Genomic DNA, 17,124 nt, shown 5'->3' with positions numbered 1-17,124 from the left:
CGGGGGCGGGGCCGGGAGTCGGGGCCGGACGCGAGAGGCGCCCGCGCAGCCCGGGGTCGCGGGCTGTTTGTGCCGAAATCGGACCGTGGCGGCGGGGAGTCCTGAGCCCGAACGTTCGAGCGCCCCCTGCCCCTAGGCCCCGAGCGACACCCCCGCCCTCGGAATGGCGCCCCCTGCCATTCTCGCTGCTGGTGAGGGAGAAAGCGGGCTTGGGGGCCGTGGACTGAGCCCGGCTTGCGGGGCTGGGGCGCCGGAGCCTGGTCTGTCCGAGTGGTGGTCGCCCTGTGAGTGGCGGGAAGCTGGGGGCGCAGGGGGCTGGGGCGTGTGCGTCCTCATCACAGCCCCCCCCCAGTCCATTCTGGTGTACGGGACTCACAGGGGCCGGGCACTGAGCCTCACATACAGCCCGCGGCCCGGGGTGCGAGGGAGGGACCTCGGCCGCCAGCGCCTCCTCCGGACGGTCCCAGCTGCCCCGCATCCCCCGGGCCTCAGGCTGTGTGCTGCGGGCCCGAGAGCTTTCCTGAGGAACTGGGGAGTTGAGGGGACCCTCCCGGGGTGCAGAGAGCACTCTGCAGAGAGTCCTGCGGTCTCCTGGCTTGGAGTCCCCGCGAAGGGAGGGAAGAAGGCCTGGCTTCTGTGGACAGGGCTCAGAGCCCTTGTCTCCGTGGTCCCGCCGGGCCACTTCCTGGAGGCCCCGCGGGCCCTCTGCACCGTCCCGTCTGTGCCACCGGAGCTTCTGGGGACTTGCGAGCCGTGCCTGCCCCCGGGATGGGCACCCTGCCTGTTTGTTAGCCAGGTGACCATGCCTCACCTTCCCCTGGTTTTTGTCCTTTTGCACTCTCCACCTGCCAGCACCTTCACACTTGCAGGGACAGAGCACCCCAAGAAGCTACCCTGCCCCCCAAGTTAGCAGGGCTTAAGCCCAAGGAAGGCTCAGGAGAAGTGGGGGGGGCGCAGGCTGCCTGCCAGGGCCCAGGTCGGAGTGGGAGGAGGAGGAGGAGGAGGAGGCAGAGAGGTCAGGAGGGGAGCGGCTCTCTGGCCTCAGTGGCCCAGCCTCAGCCGCGCCTCCTCCCTCCTCCGACCAGGACCAGCGTCTGGGCCAGTTCAGCTTTCCCTGCTGGAGGCCTGAGGTGTCTGGGAGGGAGCTGGGGCCCCGCCCAAGGAGCTGGCTGCAAGGGTCAGGGGCCGGAGCCCCGGCAGCGCAGGACCCTGAGGGGTCCGCAGCCCAGGCTGCAGCCTCCTGGCCACACCCGTCCGGCTGCCAGCACAGCTGGAGGGAAGCAACCTGGACCGAGGACTCCTGAGCGTTGTAATTATAGCCAATGGACATGTCCTCCTCCTAGACAAGTGTGGAGCCGGCAGCCCCTAATTACCTCCCACCTCGAGGCATCTGTCCACCCCTGCTGTCCTCCTCTGCTCGGCCTGGAACCCAGCTTTCCAGTGGGCAGGCCCGGCTGCCAGCCTGGGCAGCGAGCGGGGCCTGCCAGCTGCTGGCTGGAAGGTTATCTCACTTCCGCAGAGTGGCAGCCGCCACCGCCGCCTGCAGGAGGCCTGGGGGGAGCTGGCCTCTGGGCTCGGCCCCGCTGGCTGGGGCTGGCAGAGGGCTGACCAGAGGGAGGAGGCCGAGGGGCTCGCCCTGGTGGGCAGCAGGGCTGGAGCAGGGGGCTGCAGCTCTGTCCCTTGCGTTTTCACGTGTGTCAGCTCTGCCCTAGTTACCTGGGCCCATCAGCACACTGCCTCTGGCCTGCATGGCGCGGGCTGCTCCTGCCCCCTCCAGGTACTGCTCCGGCCTCGTCCGGCCTCTTGGCCGCTGTCTTCCTCCCCGGCTGGGCTGGGGGCGCCTCCTTCCCAGCCAGCTTCCTTTTTCCTGGAGGCCCAGAGTCCCCGGCGCTGGGGGCTTCTCCCTCTCTCCCTGCCTGGCTGCCCCAGCAGGGCCTGTAGACGTGGAACTTACCTAGGGACCATTGAGGAGCCCAGCCGGGGGTCCCGGTCACTTGTCGTGGCCTCCCAGCCTGCCCACCTTCTCCCTGTTTCTCTCGGCTCCTTGGAAAAAAAAATGAGCATCCAAAGGGTCATAAAAATCACCCCTTAAATTAAAGCTGATGACGCCCGTTGAAATGTTTTATTATGAACCTCACCGTGGAGCAATTTCGCAGCAGCAGTGAGGCATAAATATAAGTGTACACATGTATATTAAATAAATTGGGGAACTCGGCATATAATGACATTATCAGGACCCCATTCAATTAAGGTTGATATTATCTGCAGCAATTGGGAAATGACAGCCCGTAACGACAGCCCCAGGCTTTGGGGGCCTGGTGACAGTGTTCTAGTTAAGCCACCGGCTCTGCTGGAGCAGGCCCTGGCTGCTGGTCACTGTGATCAGCCCGAAGTGGCAGGAGTGGACGTGAACCGGGGACGCCTCAGCTGGCTGCGTGGGGACCAGAGCCCTGGGTTGTCCCACCATCCTGCTCCCTAGGGTGAAAGAAACACCCTGGGACCGGGAAAGGGCTGTTCTTGCTGCCGGACCTTTTCAGGTTTGCATGTAGAAGTGAAGAGTGAAGCAAGCTGGATTCCGGATCCTGGCTGCTGGTGGCCTCTCAGATGTTGCTGCCAGCCACTTCTCAGTGCATGGCCCTGGGGTGGCCCACGGAAGGAGTTGTCACCCCAAAGTGTGGCTGTGCCCGGCCGGGGAGTTGGGTGGACCTTCTGGCTAAGGCAGGGGCCACATTGTTCGGAGCGATGCTGGGGGAGGGGCGCTGGGTGAAGGAGGGGGACAGGAAGAGGGCGGAGAGGAGGAGGCAGCATTGGTGGCAAAGCCTACAATAGCACCAGCTGCGAACAAAGACACCTGCCCACTTGGGTCTTGCGCTGGAAAGCTAGGGAGGGTGGGGGCTTGGGGTGGAAGGAGAGGCCTGGGTACCCTGGGCTTGGGGGAGGGAGAGGTCAGCGCTTGGGCTGAGCGCATGGGTCGGAGGGCCGAGGGGGCCTGCCGGGGCTGCTGTGGCTTGTGTGGGTGCGTAGGCTGCTGCCCTGGGCCTCGGCTTCCTCTTGGCACGAACCTCTACCCGTAGTGTGCTCCAAGATCTCTGGGAGCCCTTCATGGCTCCGTCCACATGATGGCCCCTGGGTCCTGCTTGGATTTGACCAGGCCCCTCTACCTGCATCTCCTCTTCAGTCCTCTCTGTCTCCCTGTGCCCTCCAGCCGTGCTGGCCTCTGGCTGGTCCTTAACCCTGAAGGTGAAGCCCATGGTGACCTCAGGGCATTTGCACCTGCTGTCTTGCAGCCCGATTGTGCCTTTCCCAGGTATCCTTGGGGCTTTCGCTGCTTTCCCTCACTGGGAGGTCACCTCCACAGGCGTCTATCCCACCATCTCAGCAGAGTGGGTCATGCAGTAGGTCCTGTGTCACATGATCCCGTCAGAAGGGGTTGTAGTCTGCATTCAGCCAAATGGAGGCCATCAGAATTTGGTGCTAGGACTGACCCCTTGTTGTGGCCCGGAAGAGCTGCTCAGGCCCCTATGGCTCTGCTTCAGTGGGAGTGCCTGCACTGGCTGGGGACCTGGATGTGTCTGTCATTTACTGCACACATGTTCCTGATCCCTGGGTCACACGGGGTTTGCAAGGATGCGGAGGCCCTTGCTGTGTTTGTAGGGCATCAGTGTCAAGTAACAGCCTGTGAGGGTCTGTGACATTGGCTACAAAGGTAGGAAGTATCAGGACTTGGGGCAAGCAGGGTAGGCTTCCTGGAGGCGGAGGGTGCTCAGCTGCTGCTCAGGGGGCAGGGGAAGAAGGGGCCCTTGGTTTAAAGTTTTCCTCGCTTAGTTTCCCCTGGCATCGCGCTAAGGCACGGTTTCCTTCTTCCCTCTCTCCCTCCCTCCTTCCACGTGCATTTCCTCTGCATCCCACTCTGCCTGGACGGAACCAGCCACCTCCAGATCAGGCCTGGCCGGCGCAGAGCAAGAGGGCTGGCTTCCAGAGCTTGTAAGGGTTCCGGTCCAGGCTGGTGAACAGATCCTGCTGTTGGGAAGGTGTGAGCTGGTCACACAGCCAGGACTCACGCGGACAGCTGGGCAGTGGATGAGGCTTTGGACAATGACCTGCTGCTTGGACGTAGGCCCCTCTCCTCCGTAAAGGCGTCCAGCAGCGAGCTGCAGCTCTGCCCCGCTGAGGGGTGGCAGAGAGGGCTGCAGGAGGAGGGACAGAGGGCTCTAGTTTTCCCCATGTTCCCTTTTGGGGGACCTGTGGCTTCTCCCTTGGCCAGGAGAGCTGAGTCGTGGGTGATGCAGGGTCTAAAGGTTCAGACTTCGTGCCTGTGAGTCACCATCCTTGCTGCCGGAACACCGGGGCCAGTGCGGGGCTGCACCTGTGAAGGGGCCTCCAGCTGGCTGAGGGAGGCCAAGGGGCCTGGGGTGGCTGTCGGAGAGCGCGGCCTCCCTCCCGGGCCAAGTGCCAGGGCCTGGCTCCGGGCCCCACTCGGCCCCTGGGAGCAGAGCGCAAGACCCGTCCTGCTCCCTCTATTTATTTCCGTTTATTCTGGTGTTTGGGTTTGGTTCTATTTCATTGGCTTTGGAAGAATAGAAGGCAGCTCAGCGGAGAATAATTGGAGGTTTGGGGCCTCACGGTGGTCCTCTCGGCTCGGCTGTTGAGCTGGGGTTTGTGGTTCTTCCTGGCTGGGCCCTGGCTGGAGAAGCACCTGCTCCTTATGCTTTCGGGTGGTCCCTGGGGCAACTTCCTGGGGACCCCCAGCCTGACGGTGGTGGGGGACGGGGTAGCCTGCAGCTGCACCCCCGCTGTCCCACCTCGCACTCACGGAGCAGAATGTTCTGGAAAACACGTGGCCTGTGACCCGTGGCCGTGTGGAGAAGGCCTCCCCTCCCCGCGGCAGCTCATCCCTGCTGCCTCCCGCTCCTGTCCTTCAGAGCAGGAGGGAGCCAGGGAGCGCGTGAGGGGAGGAGAGAGACCGGGCCCAGGCCCCGGGGGAGGGCGGCTGCCCTTGGTGTTTTGCTGGGGGGCGCCTCCCCCTAACTTTCAGCTTATTTCGGAATTGGGGTGTCTGGGCCCCGGGCTGGAGGGAAGACTTCAAAAAACCCCGCCCCGCCCGCCCACCACGCCCCGCGCCAGGCAGCGGCGGGAAGGAGGCACGGGTGGCGCCCGCCCCCAGCCGCCCTCAGCCTCTGCTCTCCTGGCGCCTTTCACTCAGGGTATTTTTACTTTTCCCTTGTTCCCGGTACACGATCAAAGGAAAGAGGGAGGCTCACAGAGGCGGCGGTTTGCCCGGCTCTTTGGAGGAGCTGGGGAGAAGCAGCCGGTGCAGGAGCATGGCTGGCGTGGGGTCTGACAGGTCGGCCGCACCCTCAGGGCTCTTGATTCTAATCCTGTGGGTCTTTGCTTTTCTCTCTTCCAAGGCCTGTGTGTGTGCGTGTGTGTGTGTGCGCGTGTGTGTGCGCGCATGCGTGTCCAGCTGTGGTCAGGCATGAAGCAGAAGCCCGTGTTGAGCACCCCACGAAGACTCTGGGAGTCACGATGCCATGGACCCCCACTCCTAGGAGCCAGTCAGGCCTTCCTGTGTTGTGTGTGCAGGGCCTGAACACACGGGGAAGTGGCTGGAGGACGTTCCTTGTCCCCAGCTCCATGTCACTCATAAGCATGCAGGCCTTGACTTTCCCATCTGTGAAATGGGCATACAATGCCACATAGCTCGTAAGTAAAGTGCTAGTGTGGTGGCAGGGCCACAGCAGGGTGTGTGGGGGGGTCGTTGGCTGTCTCCCTTCTGAGGGGCATGGGCATCATCTAGTCAGGACATCACTTCCCTGCCCGCAGCAGAATGCTCGTGTCTCTGCACCCTGCTTGAATATAGGTCACATGTGGCCACTGAAAATGTGCCTGATGGGCAGTGAGACCCCTAGATGGGTTTTGCTCCAACCTACCCATTTTACAGATTTGGAAACCAAGGGCCAGGAGAGCTGTACTCACTCCAGCACCAGGGCACTGGCAGGACTGTGGGTTGCTGGTGGCTTCTCCATGGTCTCTTCTAGATTGCGTGGAATTCAGCAGCTAGTACACTACACCCCAGCCTCCTGGTAGAGTCTGATACGCTCATTCACAGTGTGGCTGCTCCCACCCCGGATTTTAACAGCTCTTAGGGGTGAAAAGTGCTGTGGGCTTCCTGGGTCCCCTCAGTGTCCCTGGTGCTGGGATTGCTGTGTGACTGCAGGGTGTGTGTGTGAGGTCTCTGGGCTCTTGGCTCACCTGCAGCCTGGGGCCAGGGGAATACCATGCTTTTGGCCTCTGAGGAGCCGGGAGTTGGAAGTAAGGTGAGAGTCCCTGAGGCCAGAGGAGAGCCCAGGAGCTGGGGCGGGCCTGGGTGCTGCACCCCCTTCCCCTCTCCGTGGGCCGGGACTAGAGCCGCAGGGCTTCTGTGGGGAGGACCGTGGGCTGGGTGGGGCTGGCTCCAAGCCCACCTAGTGCTGTGCCGGAGGCTCCTCTTTCAGCTGCCTGGGGAAACTGAGGCAGGAGCGGACAAGTGGCTGCTGACCTCCATTGGACCAGCCTGTGGGGAGGGGCCCTGGGGTGGCCTCCGGCGAAGCCCTGACTCAGCTTCAAGCCTTCTCCCTGCGGCCTCCTGAGAGGAGCGAGGGTGGGAGGGAGGGAGGGCGGCCACAGGCTCCCAGCGAGGAGGAGGCTGGTGCTCGAAGGAACCCCCAGGGGAAATTAGCCCAAATTAGCAGTGCAAACGAGGAGAGCTGGTGTTCTCTCCTCTGCCCTTGCAGATAAATATTTAATCACAACAACAATAATAATGACGGTGATCATAATAATGCGCACTGGCTCAGGCCGTAACCTGAGCCCCACTGTCAGAAGGAGGAAGTGGGTGTGTGTGGGGGGGCATGGAGGAGAAAGCAGAAGCCGGGAAAGTCCTGCAGAGGACCGGGTGGGGAGGGTGGCCGTGCAGTGCGGGGTCCTGGCCTGCCCTCCCAGCTGCCCACCCTGTAGCCTTGGGGCTGATTTTGATTTCTTCCCAGCAGGCCTTGTGTGCCTTCCCAGGGTGCTGGGGAACCGGGCGCTAGTGGGCGCTCTGTTGCCAACCTCACTGCGTTCCTGGGCCTCAGTTTTCATTTCTGTATAATGGGTTGGGCCTGCTGGGGCTGGCTTCCCGCTCACCGTGTGTGATATCGGAGGAACACCCTGCCCCTTCCTGCCTCAGCCGCTGTTCCTGAGGACGGTGCTCTGTGCTCCTGGCCTCCGAGGGCAGCAGGCACAGGCCCTGGGAAGTCTTGAAATGTGACCTAATTTCTCCTCCAGCTCTCCCATTTCAACCAGAGTTTAGCCGCAGCCGGGAGGAAACCAAGTGGAGATTTATGGAGTCTTTGGCGATAACCTCAGCATCTCCCTCTCTCAGGCTCCTGATGAGAGATCGGAATAGCTGATGTCTTCTCTGGGTTCGTGTGTGATATTCCCTCTCCCCCTCTCTCTCTCCCCTTCTCAGGTTGGTAGGAGGAGCGGATTGGAGTCTCACTCCTTGATGCCAATCTACGCCAAGCTAGGAGCACGCTGCCCTTTCCACCACTGTCCGCTGGGACCAGGCCTGCGGGACTCGGGCTCGAGGGTCAGCGTGTTGCTGCGGCCCCGGCTGCTGGCTGCCGTGTGCGGGCCTGGACCTCGAGGGGCCCTGAGCTCTGCCCCGGCGCCCAGAAGGAAGCGGGACAGCCCTGCGTCATGGTCCACCCTGCTCGGCCGCCCCGCTGCTGAGTCCGCGCTGCGCATGCGTGTCCAGGCCGTGGGGCCGGGGGCCTGCCAGGCCTAGGAGCTCGGCCCCCCGTTCATGGGTCTCTAGGGGCTTCCGAGATGCCCGGGAAGAGGGGCTGGGGCTTGCGGGGGGCCCAGCTGCCCCTCTGCCTGCTCCTCAGCCTCTACTGCCCCTGGGTGCCTTCCTCCCTGGGGAAGCCCAAGGGCCACCCGCACATGAACTCCATCCGCATCGACGGGGACATCACGCTGGGGGGCCTGTTCCCCGTGCACGGCCGGGGCTCGGAGGGCAGGGCCTGCGGGGAGCTGAAGAAGGAGAAAGGCATCCACAGGCTGGAGGCCATGCTGTTCGCTCTGGACCGCATCAACAACGACCCGGACCTGCTGCCCAACATCACGCTGGGCGCCCGCATTCTGGACACCTGCTCGAGGGACACGCACGCCCTGGAGCAGTCCCTGACCTTCGTGCAGGCGCTCATCGAGAAGGACGGCACCGAGGTCCGCTGCGGCAGCGGCGGCCCCCCCATCATCACCAAGCCCGAGCGCGTGGTGGGCGTCATCGGCGCTTCGGGGAGCTCGGTCTCCATCATGGTGGCCAACATCCTCCGCCTCTTCAAGGTCAGTGCCCGGAGGGCCCCGCCAGCAGCCCCAGCCCTCGGGAGCCGGCCGGCCCCCTTCTCTTCCTGCCTCCACCGAGAGCCGGCTTCCCCATACGGTGCGCTGGCTTCAGGGCCTGGTCCCGCGGGGGAGCTGGGGCTTGGGCAGCGCGCGGGATCCGCGCCGCCGTGGCGCTGGCCGTGGTGCTGAAGCAGCCCCGGCCCCGAGCCCCTCCGGGACTGTGCTCCTCCCCAGGGACCCCCGGGCCAGGAGGGAGAACGGGGACAGCAGGAGGACACAGGCAGACAGATGAAGAGATAGACCGGAGGGTGCAGGGCAGGGCAGACAGACACCCAGACAGGTCAGAAATAGGGATGTTGGAGATTGCCAGGGAGAGAAAGCAAGACTTTTGTTTTGACGTTGTTTTCAAACAGTCGCACTTCCCAGGAAGATGTTTTTCTTCTGGGTCGTCCCTGGTGGCCCTCCTGCCCCGCCCCGTGGTCGCAGGCAGAGAACGTGTCCTCGTTCTGGGATGGGGTACGAGGCCGCGCAGCCCGCAGAAAATGCAGATGGGGTGAACAGGCCTGGCGCGGGTAGCAGGCCGGGCTTCTGCGCCAGGGCCTGCGCCCCGCACCCCTTCCCTCTCTGCCTCCCGCCTTGCGCCCCTCCTCCCTGCACACCTTTCTCCCCGCCTCTGAGCCCCGCCCTGCCCCCTCGCAAGCCTCCCTTCCTCTGCTGATTTGCAATTCAATTGGAGCCAAGTGCTTCGCTAAGCTGCTAAAACAACTGAAAGCTACTGGGTAGAGAGAAAAACATTACAAGCATTTTACCAATAAGTCTGTGCCTGCTTCCCTCTCTCCGAGCCGCCTGGCTTGCTCTGTTGTGTTTGTGTATGCACGGGGGGCGGGGAGAACCGGACGGGAGCGAGGCGCTGGGTCCCTCCCTCAGCCTGTGTTAAGATCGTGGCCTTCACTCTTGGCGCCTTCTCCCCTGGGGCCCCGGAGTCGGTGGAGACCGGAGACTGGTCACATGGCACAGGGCTTGTGGGGACAGACGGCTAAGGGCTGGTCCCTCTCACCCGGACCCTCTCTGGAACCCATTTACCCAGCTCCCATGATGCTCTAGTCCTTGGGGGCAGCTCTGGGGACGCGGAGGAGGCGACGAGCGGAGAGGAGGTCGCTGAGTCGGGAGAGGTGCAGGACGGGGAGGGCAGGAAAGGCAGGCATGAGCTGTGGGCCGCAGGGTCTGGGGGGCAGGATCGAGCGGCAGGCCAGCCCCCGCCCGGCACTCGAGCCTCAGGAGGGCCTCCGCATGGCCTTGTCCCGGGCTGTTGGTTTTATTTGAGGATCTGAATGAAAACACGATTTTAATTTTCAAACAAATGGATGCACTGGATGCCTTATGAGGAACGCCAAATTGCACGCAGTTCTAGGATGAAGTGAGCAACTCGAAAGTCCGCTCCTGCCAGGGGGCGGGGGGAACAGTCTCGGGGAGTGTGCCGGCTCGGGGTTCCTGGAGCACAGTTTGGGAACGGGTGGCTGGAAGGCACAGTGGGCTGGGCCGGCTGAGTCATCCCTTCCACCCAGGCCCGAGGGGGGAGGCAGCCTGTGGGGAGCTACAGGGACAGCCCTGGGCTCCCTGCCAGCCTGTCAGGTGGGGCCGGGACCCCAGCCTCCTGAAGGCTGAGCTGCAGGAGGTGCTGCTGCCAGCAGATGCTCCAAGAATGGTGCCCTGTTGGGTTTTTGCGGGCAGTGGCCGCCGATTCGGTGACTTCTGTGCTCGGTGGCCTCAGGTGACTTGGGCAGGGTGAGTGTGGGCTCAGGATCCCTCCCCGCAGCAGCCGCAGGCCTGGAGGTGGGGGAGGACTAGAGACAGGGCGCAGGGATGGAGGGCGGAGGACTGAGTGGAGCCGGACAGCGGTGGCCTGCACCCCCTGGGCCCCTTTTAGCAGCGTTAGAGCTCCAGGCCTGGGACAAGAAGCCTCCTCAATAACTGCAGTGATGGGATGAGTGGCTGGCGAGAACCTTAAAAGCTGCTCACGGAGGCCAAGCCCTGAACCCTGGGAGGGAGGTCAGACGCAGGCACCGTGCCAGGGGAGGGCCCGGAGGGTGGGGGACCAGCCCTCAGATGTTTCCCCAGCCCTGCTTCCTGCAGCCCCCACTGGGGAGTGGGGCTCAGTCCCAGGCCCGTGGGGCAGGGAGCCCGTGGCTGATATCCCCGACTTCCCTCCCACCCCTTTGCTTCACCTCAGCCTTTTCTCCCAGGACAGGGAGGACTGTGAGGAATTCCTCCCGAAGGGCCCCCCACACCTAGAGGATGCGGCCTGCACAGTGACACAGGGTGGGCACAGCCCAGGTTCTGGAGCCAGTCATTTACACCCTAGCATAAACGACTGCAAAACCTTTTCCTGGGAATAGCGTTGTGCAGAAGAAAGAACAGAGAGCAGGGTCCTAAAAGGAAGCAGTTTCCAACACCTGGACCTGTGGGAGTGGGCAGGAATCCAGAAATCACTTCTTTTCCCACATTCCCAGCCCTTTTTAATTTTTTTTTTCTTTTTAATTTGAGACAGGGCCTTAAATTGCTAAACTGCCTGGGCTGAGTGGACTTGAACTTGTGATACTCCTGCCTCAGCCTCCCAGAGCGCTTAGATTACAGGCCTGTACCACCACACCCAGTTCCAAGTCCCTTTGAGGCGCTTATTCATTGCCCAGTGAGAAAACCAACGCTCAGAGAGGGGAGGACATGCATGGTGGGGCTGCAGAATTTGGACTGTGGAACCAGACCGACAGCCTGGGGCCTGGCCCCCAGGACAGGGGCTTACACTTTCTCTGCCTCAGTTTCCTCACTGGTGAGAGGAGGTGACCCTGGCCCCGGGGTGGAAATGACGAGCTCAGGTCTGAACCGGGCCCGGCACGGTGCCTGGCGCACAGTCAGCCTGCAGGAAATGTCACCGCACAGCTTGCGGCTGGGCCTCAGTCAGCGTGAGAGACGCAGCGAGGCGGAAGCGGATGGCGCGGGGGGCAGTGACAGACGGTGACCTTTGCGGCTGATCCCGGAGCGTCGCTGCCATCTGCTTGCCCCTTGTCTTCCTGCCATGAGCTCTGCGTCTCAGCAGCCAGTGTCGCTTTGGATCAGGAGAGTCTTCCCGTTGTCGCGCTGTGGGGCGTGGAGGGGCTGTGTGACCCTGTCCCATCCGGCCTGGCCGTGGCGTCTTTGAGTCACCCACGGGGCTCTGGGCGCCGTCCCAGCGCTGGTTCCTTCGGAGCAGCTTGGGGGACACCAGAGCTGGCATCAGGGGTTGGGCTTTTGCGTCTCCGCGGGTTTTGCGGCAGGGCCGGCGCCTCCCCGGGGCCGGGCAGAAGCTCTCGGTCCTGGCCCCTCTGCCTGTGTTGTCTGCACAGCCAAGCCCCAACTAACTCTGCTTTCGCTCCTCCGATCTCACAGGCGCTCTGTTGAGCCTGGACTACAGTGCAGACCCCTAGTGCTGCTGAATCTCGCGGTCACGGCTTCTGTCTCTCCAGGAGCAGCACCCAGAGCTCATACTCTTTAAAGCTCCCTGTAGATACCACCCTATTTACTTTTTTAATGAGCCAGGGTCTTGCTATGTAGTTAAAACTGGCCTTGAACTCACTATGACATCCAGGCTGGACTTGAGCCCACAGCGATCCTCCTGCCTCAGCTTCCCAAGTCCTGGGATTATAGGTGTGTACCACCATGTCCAGTTTAGACACTACCCTATTTTTCAACCTCAGGGCCTTTGCACCTGCTCCCCAAACCCCTCCTGATCCCCACCTGGGATCTCATCTCCCACTGTGAAGCTGGATCTTTGTCACACAGACTTAAAAGCTTAGAGGCCTCCTAGCTGCAGTTGCTCTGTTGTTTCCTTCCCCTTCTTCCTGAGGGAACTCACCCCAACTTCGTCTGTGTACAGATTTGTTTGTTTTCCTGTTTGCTGTTGGCTTCTCTTCTAGACTGGCGGGAGTGGACGACAGTCAGCGCCAGGCCACATCTGCCTGTGTGTCTTGTGTGTCTGTGAGCTAAGGAAGGTCTTTATATCTTTTTTTTTGGTACTGGGAATTGAACTCATGACCTCAGTGTTGCCAGGCAAGTGCTTATGCCACTGAGCTATATCCCCGGCCCAGGAAGGTCTTTATATCTTAAATAGTTGGGAAAAACCCAAACATGAAGCCCGTCGCGGCGTGAGAAAGTCCCGTGAGCCTCACGTTTCCGGCTCTGTCAGGGAAGTGTTATTAGGATCCGCCGTGGGGCGTGGTGGCTAGGCCGCCCCTGTGGTGACGTAGGGCCACCCGGACGTGTTCCAGCCCCTCAAATGCCTTCTCCAGGCCCTCGCTGCCGGCCCCCTGCAGTCTGGTCCCCTGCCAAAGGCGCCGCCCGCACTGTTTCCAAGCTCGCTGGGTAAGAGCTGCAGGGCGAACGCGGGAGCCTCCTTGGGGGTCCCGGAGGTGGACTGGTTACATTTCCGCACTGCTTCTTTGTGCAGAGGCGAGACAGGCACAGAGCAGCTGAACAACATGCTCAGAATCACACAGCCGGTGAGCAGCAGAGCCTAGGTGGGGACCCAGGCTGCGCAGTGCTGGCTTCTTCACCCTCTCCCCTCTCTGCTGTCCCGTCTCTTGACCACCAGGCAGAAGTGCGTTTGAGGTGCGGCTTAGTGCTCCCTGCGTGGCTTCTCGGAGCCTCAGTTTACCCACCTGTGAAATGTGTGGCCCTCACCCGGAAACCACAGAGCAGGCGAGTCTCCTAGCAGACGCTCGGGGAAGTGGTGTCACCAGGACAGGGGTCAGAGGACACCAAGGTGTGAGAGGTTCGGGCCCCTTTTGTGGGGTTCTGCCGAGGGGAGGACCGCACAGCCCTCTGCTCTCACGGCCTCTCTCCCCAGGCCTGCCCCGGCAGGAGGGAGCCTTAGGCCCAGGGCCGGGGCTGCGCCTGGATGGAGCCCAGACAGGGAGGCTCACAGCCCTTCCCCAGGCTGGGCCAGTGGGCAGGGGTTCTGCTGTGGTGGCCCTGAGGCCTGGTGCAGCACCCCGTCTCCGCCAGCCTGCTCCACCTGGGAGCCCCAGGGCTGCAGGGCGGAGGGGACAGAGAGGGTGGGCGGAGGCAGGTTTCAGCCCTGGTGCCCGCAGACGGCTCTGCAGAGTTAGGAGGAAGTGGGGGCCCTGACGGAGCCCTGGAAAGGACTTGGGAGGCTGTGGGCTTCTGCAGCCCCAGGGGGCACCGGTGGGACCCTGTTTAAGCTGTGACACTTCCAGGGGGTGCAGGGCGCTGAGTCTAGGGAGACTTCCAGTTCACACCTGCTGGCTCTGGCTCCCCCGGCCCATCTGGAGCTCAGTTTACCCATCATAAATGTTCATTCATTCATTCATCGTTCATCCATCATTGGGCGAACCTCATTGATCACATCCTCCGAGTCCACCGGGGCTGTGGCAACATCCGCTCTCCACCCTGCTGCCCTCACAGTTGCCTGGAAGAGGGGTGGTAGTTCTGGAGGTCCTGGCACCCGGTCTGGCCTGGGAATGCGGGTTTAGTTGGTTGGAGATGGTCCTGCGCTCCCTGGGGACCCCGTGGGCAGCCCAGGTGGGGTGCAGCCGCCCTAGCCAGCAAACAACTGGCCGTGGAGGCGCCTGTGTCCTGGGGGCTTCATGTTCAGGGGGAGGCGGCCCTGGAAAGATGCAGCCCAGGCAGATGACCTCCTGCTGTCTTCGGGCAGAGCCAGACCCTCCTTCCGGGTCCCGGCCCTCCCAGGGTGCGTGGAGTCTCCGCTGGGGCCACCAGCACACAGGCAGGACTGGGCTGGGCTTCTCCTGGTCGATCCTGCCCTGGGTCTGCCTCAGAGACAGGCAGATGAACAGGAAGCGGGCCTGGTGGGGCCGGGTGGGGTGGGTGACTGCCCGCAGGTGGCCCTGCTGCCCCCTGGTGCCCCTCACTGTGCGGCTGTCGCTCCCACCATTACACCAGCATTTGGAGACCGGGACGCCTCAGAAAAGAGATACAGCTAATTCTGCCTCATATCCCAATTGACCTTTCTGCCGAGTGCCTTCCCGGCGGCTGGGGGAGGCGAGGAGGTGGTGCCCGCCACCTTGCCCAGCCTCCCTGGGCTGCGCGGAAGTCGTGGCAGAGGTGAGGCGGGGGCGGACGTAGGGCCTCCTGGTCTACATCCTTTCTCTACACCCGCTGTCCCCGGCTGTGTGCTTTGTGCCTGCCTCTGCCGCCTCCTCTGCCGCCTTCTCTGCGGTCTCCTCTGCTTCCCTAGTGTGGCCTGCACCCACCCCTCTTCCTCCTGCACCCTCTCCACCCTCTCCACACCCTCTGCCTCGTCTTTGGGCTCTGCGGGGGCGTGGGCGGCCTCCTCCCCGACCTGTGATTAGGGGTGGGAGCTGCAGGCAGCAGTCAGTCTGCTCCCGGCCGGGCCTCTGACCCACAGGGGCCGCCCCCTACCTGGAACCATGATGATGACCTTGGGCATCTGGGACCAAGCAGTTCCTGGTGGGCACCCACCCCCCAGAACCAGTGCCCTGACTTGGACTGTCCCCTCCCACAGAGCCCTGGGGCACCCCACTCAGTGGGCACCAGATCCCCACCCATCCTGGTACTGTACTGGGCTCTGCTTCACTCCCCTGTGGGTGAGCGTGGCTCTATTTCCCAGGGATGGGAGGCCAGGCCATTCGCAAGGCTATGAGTCTGCTTCAGAGAGAGACATCGTTCGAGATTGAGACAGGGGTGGTGACACTCAGGGGGCTGAGGCAGGAAGGTCCAGCCCAGCCTGGGCAACGCAGTGATTTAGCAAGAACTTGTGTCAAAATTTAAAAAGGGGATATAGGAGGGGCTGGGGGTGCAGCCCAGTGTGAAGACCCTGGGTTCAGCACCCAGTACCTCACACACTCACATGCACACGCACATGCATACAGACATGCACACACACACATGCATACACACGTCAAAACATTGCGGCCTGCGTTCAGATCCTTGGGTGGCTTACTTGTCCTCTCTAACCCAGTTTCCAGATGTGTAGAATCAGCCAGGTGTGTAGTGGAGGGACACGAGGCCTTGCACAGCGCTCTTGCACGGCAGGGGCTCCGGAAACAGCAGCAGTTGCCAAGGTGCCGTGTGGGGTGAGGGTGGGTTCCCCTCTCTGTCCACCTTTCCCTCTCTCATCCTGGACCTTGGTTCCCTCTGGGCCTCAGCGTCCCCCTGGCGTGTGCTGAGAGGTTACCTGGGGCAAACGGGCAGGAACAGCTCACAGTGGCGCCCCGGCCCGGACTGCGCCTGCTCGGGGAGGCTTCCCAGTGTGATCCTGGCGTCTGGGCGCCTTTGTCCCCAGGGCTGTGGTTTGTGGCTGGAGGGGCGGTGACAGCGTTGGCCTCTGCCAGGACCTTGCGTTTGTGTGCGCCTCTCCTTTGCGTCAGAAGGGGCATCCTCGCCGTGGGCCTCACGCGGAGGGAGGGATTGCTCGCTCTCATGGAGGGTGCGTGTCTGTTTCTATGTTTGGGGTGCTGGGGGTTGAACCCAGGGCCTTTGAATGCTCAGCACGTGTTGTACCCTGAGCTGCACCTCCAGCCTCTAAGCCTGTATTTCGATGATGATTTCAAGCCTGTGGGAAGTTAGTACCCAGGGGACGGCCTGTGCCCACCGCCGGCACACGGTGGTGTTTTGCTGCTGTGGCATCAGAATCTGTTTTCATCCTGAAAGAGGAAACTTTGCAAATAGGTGCAAAGCCGCTGCATGCACCCCCTTGTCCCTCTCCCTTCTCCTCCTCTTGTCCTGTCCTGGATTAAACTCTTTTTTGGGGTACTGCAGATTAAAGCCGGACTACAGTCCCTTCCCCCTTTTATTTTTTGACAGGGTTTCGCTAAGTTTTAATGTTGCCCAGGTTGGCCTTGAACTTGGGATCCTCCTGCCTCAGCTGTAAACTTTTTTTTTTTTTTTTGGTTTTTCTCCGGTACCGGGAACCGAACTCACGACCTTGTGCTTGCCAGGCAGGCGCTTTGCCGCTGGGCTAAATCCCCAGCCCCTAGCTGTAAACTTTTAATTCCTGCACACTTTAGCCTGTGTATGTCCCCATGACTAATATTTCGCCCAGTTTTGTGTTTTGAGCTTGAGGAGAGCGGGATTGACCGTGTGCCTTCTGCCCGTGGTTGTGCTCCTGCCCCACCAGCCAGGTTTGCTTCGCCCCTTTTCTTGGCTGCATCGTGCTCCGCTGCGGGACTCTGCCTCCGAGTGCTCCCTCGCCTAACCATTGAGGTCGCCCCAGCAGTTCCTGAGGACCGGTCTGGAGGTGCAGACCTCCTCGCTGGCGACCTCAGCGTGGGCGGAGCTTGAGGCTCAGGCCCAGGATGGAGGTGCAGGCTTGTGAGGAGCCAACCGGCAGGTCTCCCAGGGGCTGCTGCCTTGGTTTCCCCAGTCTGAGGAGTCTCTGCTTTCTGGACCCGCCTTGCCCTGGTTCTCTGCAGCACTTCGAGGGCCCCTGCTGGGGCGGGCGTGCCGGGAGGAGCGTGATGTGGAGGCTGCTGTCCTGCCCCTGGGGGCTCCGGGGCTTGGGGTCCCTTCATGGCCGAGTAGGTGACAGCGGGAGCAGGATGTGACGGGTGACAGGCGTCTGCTCACATCCGCGGGCTGGGGCTGCCGCTGGAGGGGCTGCAGATGGCTGAGGTGAGGCAGTATTAAGTGCCTTATGAGTGCTCTGATTATTTTAAATTGCTTAAGTGGTTTCTTAAGATGGCCCTAAGTATCCCAGCGACACAGACATAAAATCAATTAGGA

General features: G+C 62.1%; 1 protein-coding gene across 2 annotated transcripts in view; it reads left to right on the top strand.

The window, feature by feature from the left end:
* Nucleotides 1-17,124, top strand: part of Grm4 (glutamate receptor, metabotropic 4) — a 90,307-nt gene that overhangs the window by 11,572 nt on the left and 61,611 nt on the right. For both annotated transcript variants that reach the window (XM_013516709.1, XM_005389511.2), the window contains exon 2: nt 7,490-8,367. In XM_013516709.1, coding sequence (XP_013372163.1) covers nt 7,849-8,367 — 519 coding nt within the window. In that variant the 5' untranslated portion in view covers nt 7,490-7,848. The remainder of the gene's footprint in view (nt 1-7,489; nt 8,368-17,124) is intronic.

The sequence above is a fragment of the Chinchilla lanigera genome, unplaced genomic scaffold (assembly GCF_000276665.1).
Source record: "Chinchilla lanigera isolate Chin_1 unplaced genomic scaffold, ChiLan1.0 scaffold00036, whole genome shotgun sequence".
NCBI classification, from domain to species: Eukaryota; Metazoa; Chordata; class Mammalia; order Rodentia; family Chinchillidae; genus Chinchilla; species Chinchilla lanigera.
This window is presented reverse-complemented; position numbering and strand designations above follow the sequence as displayed.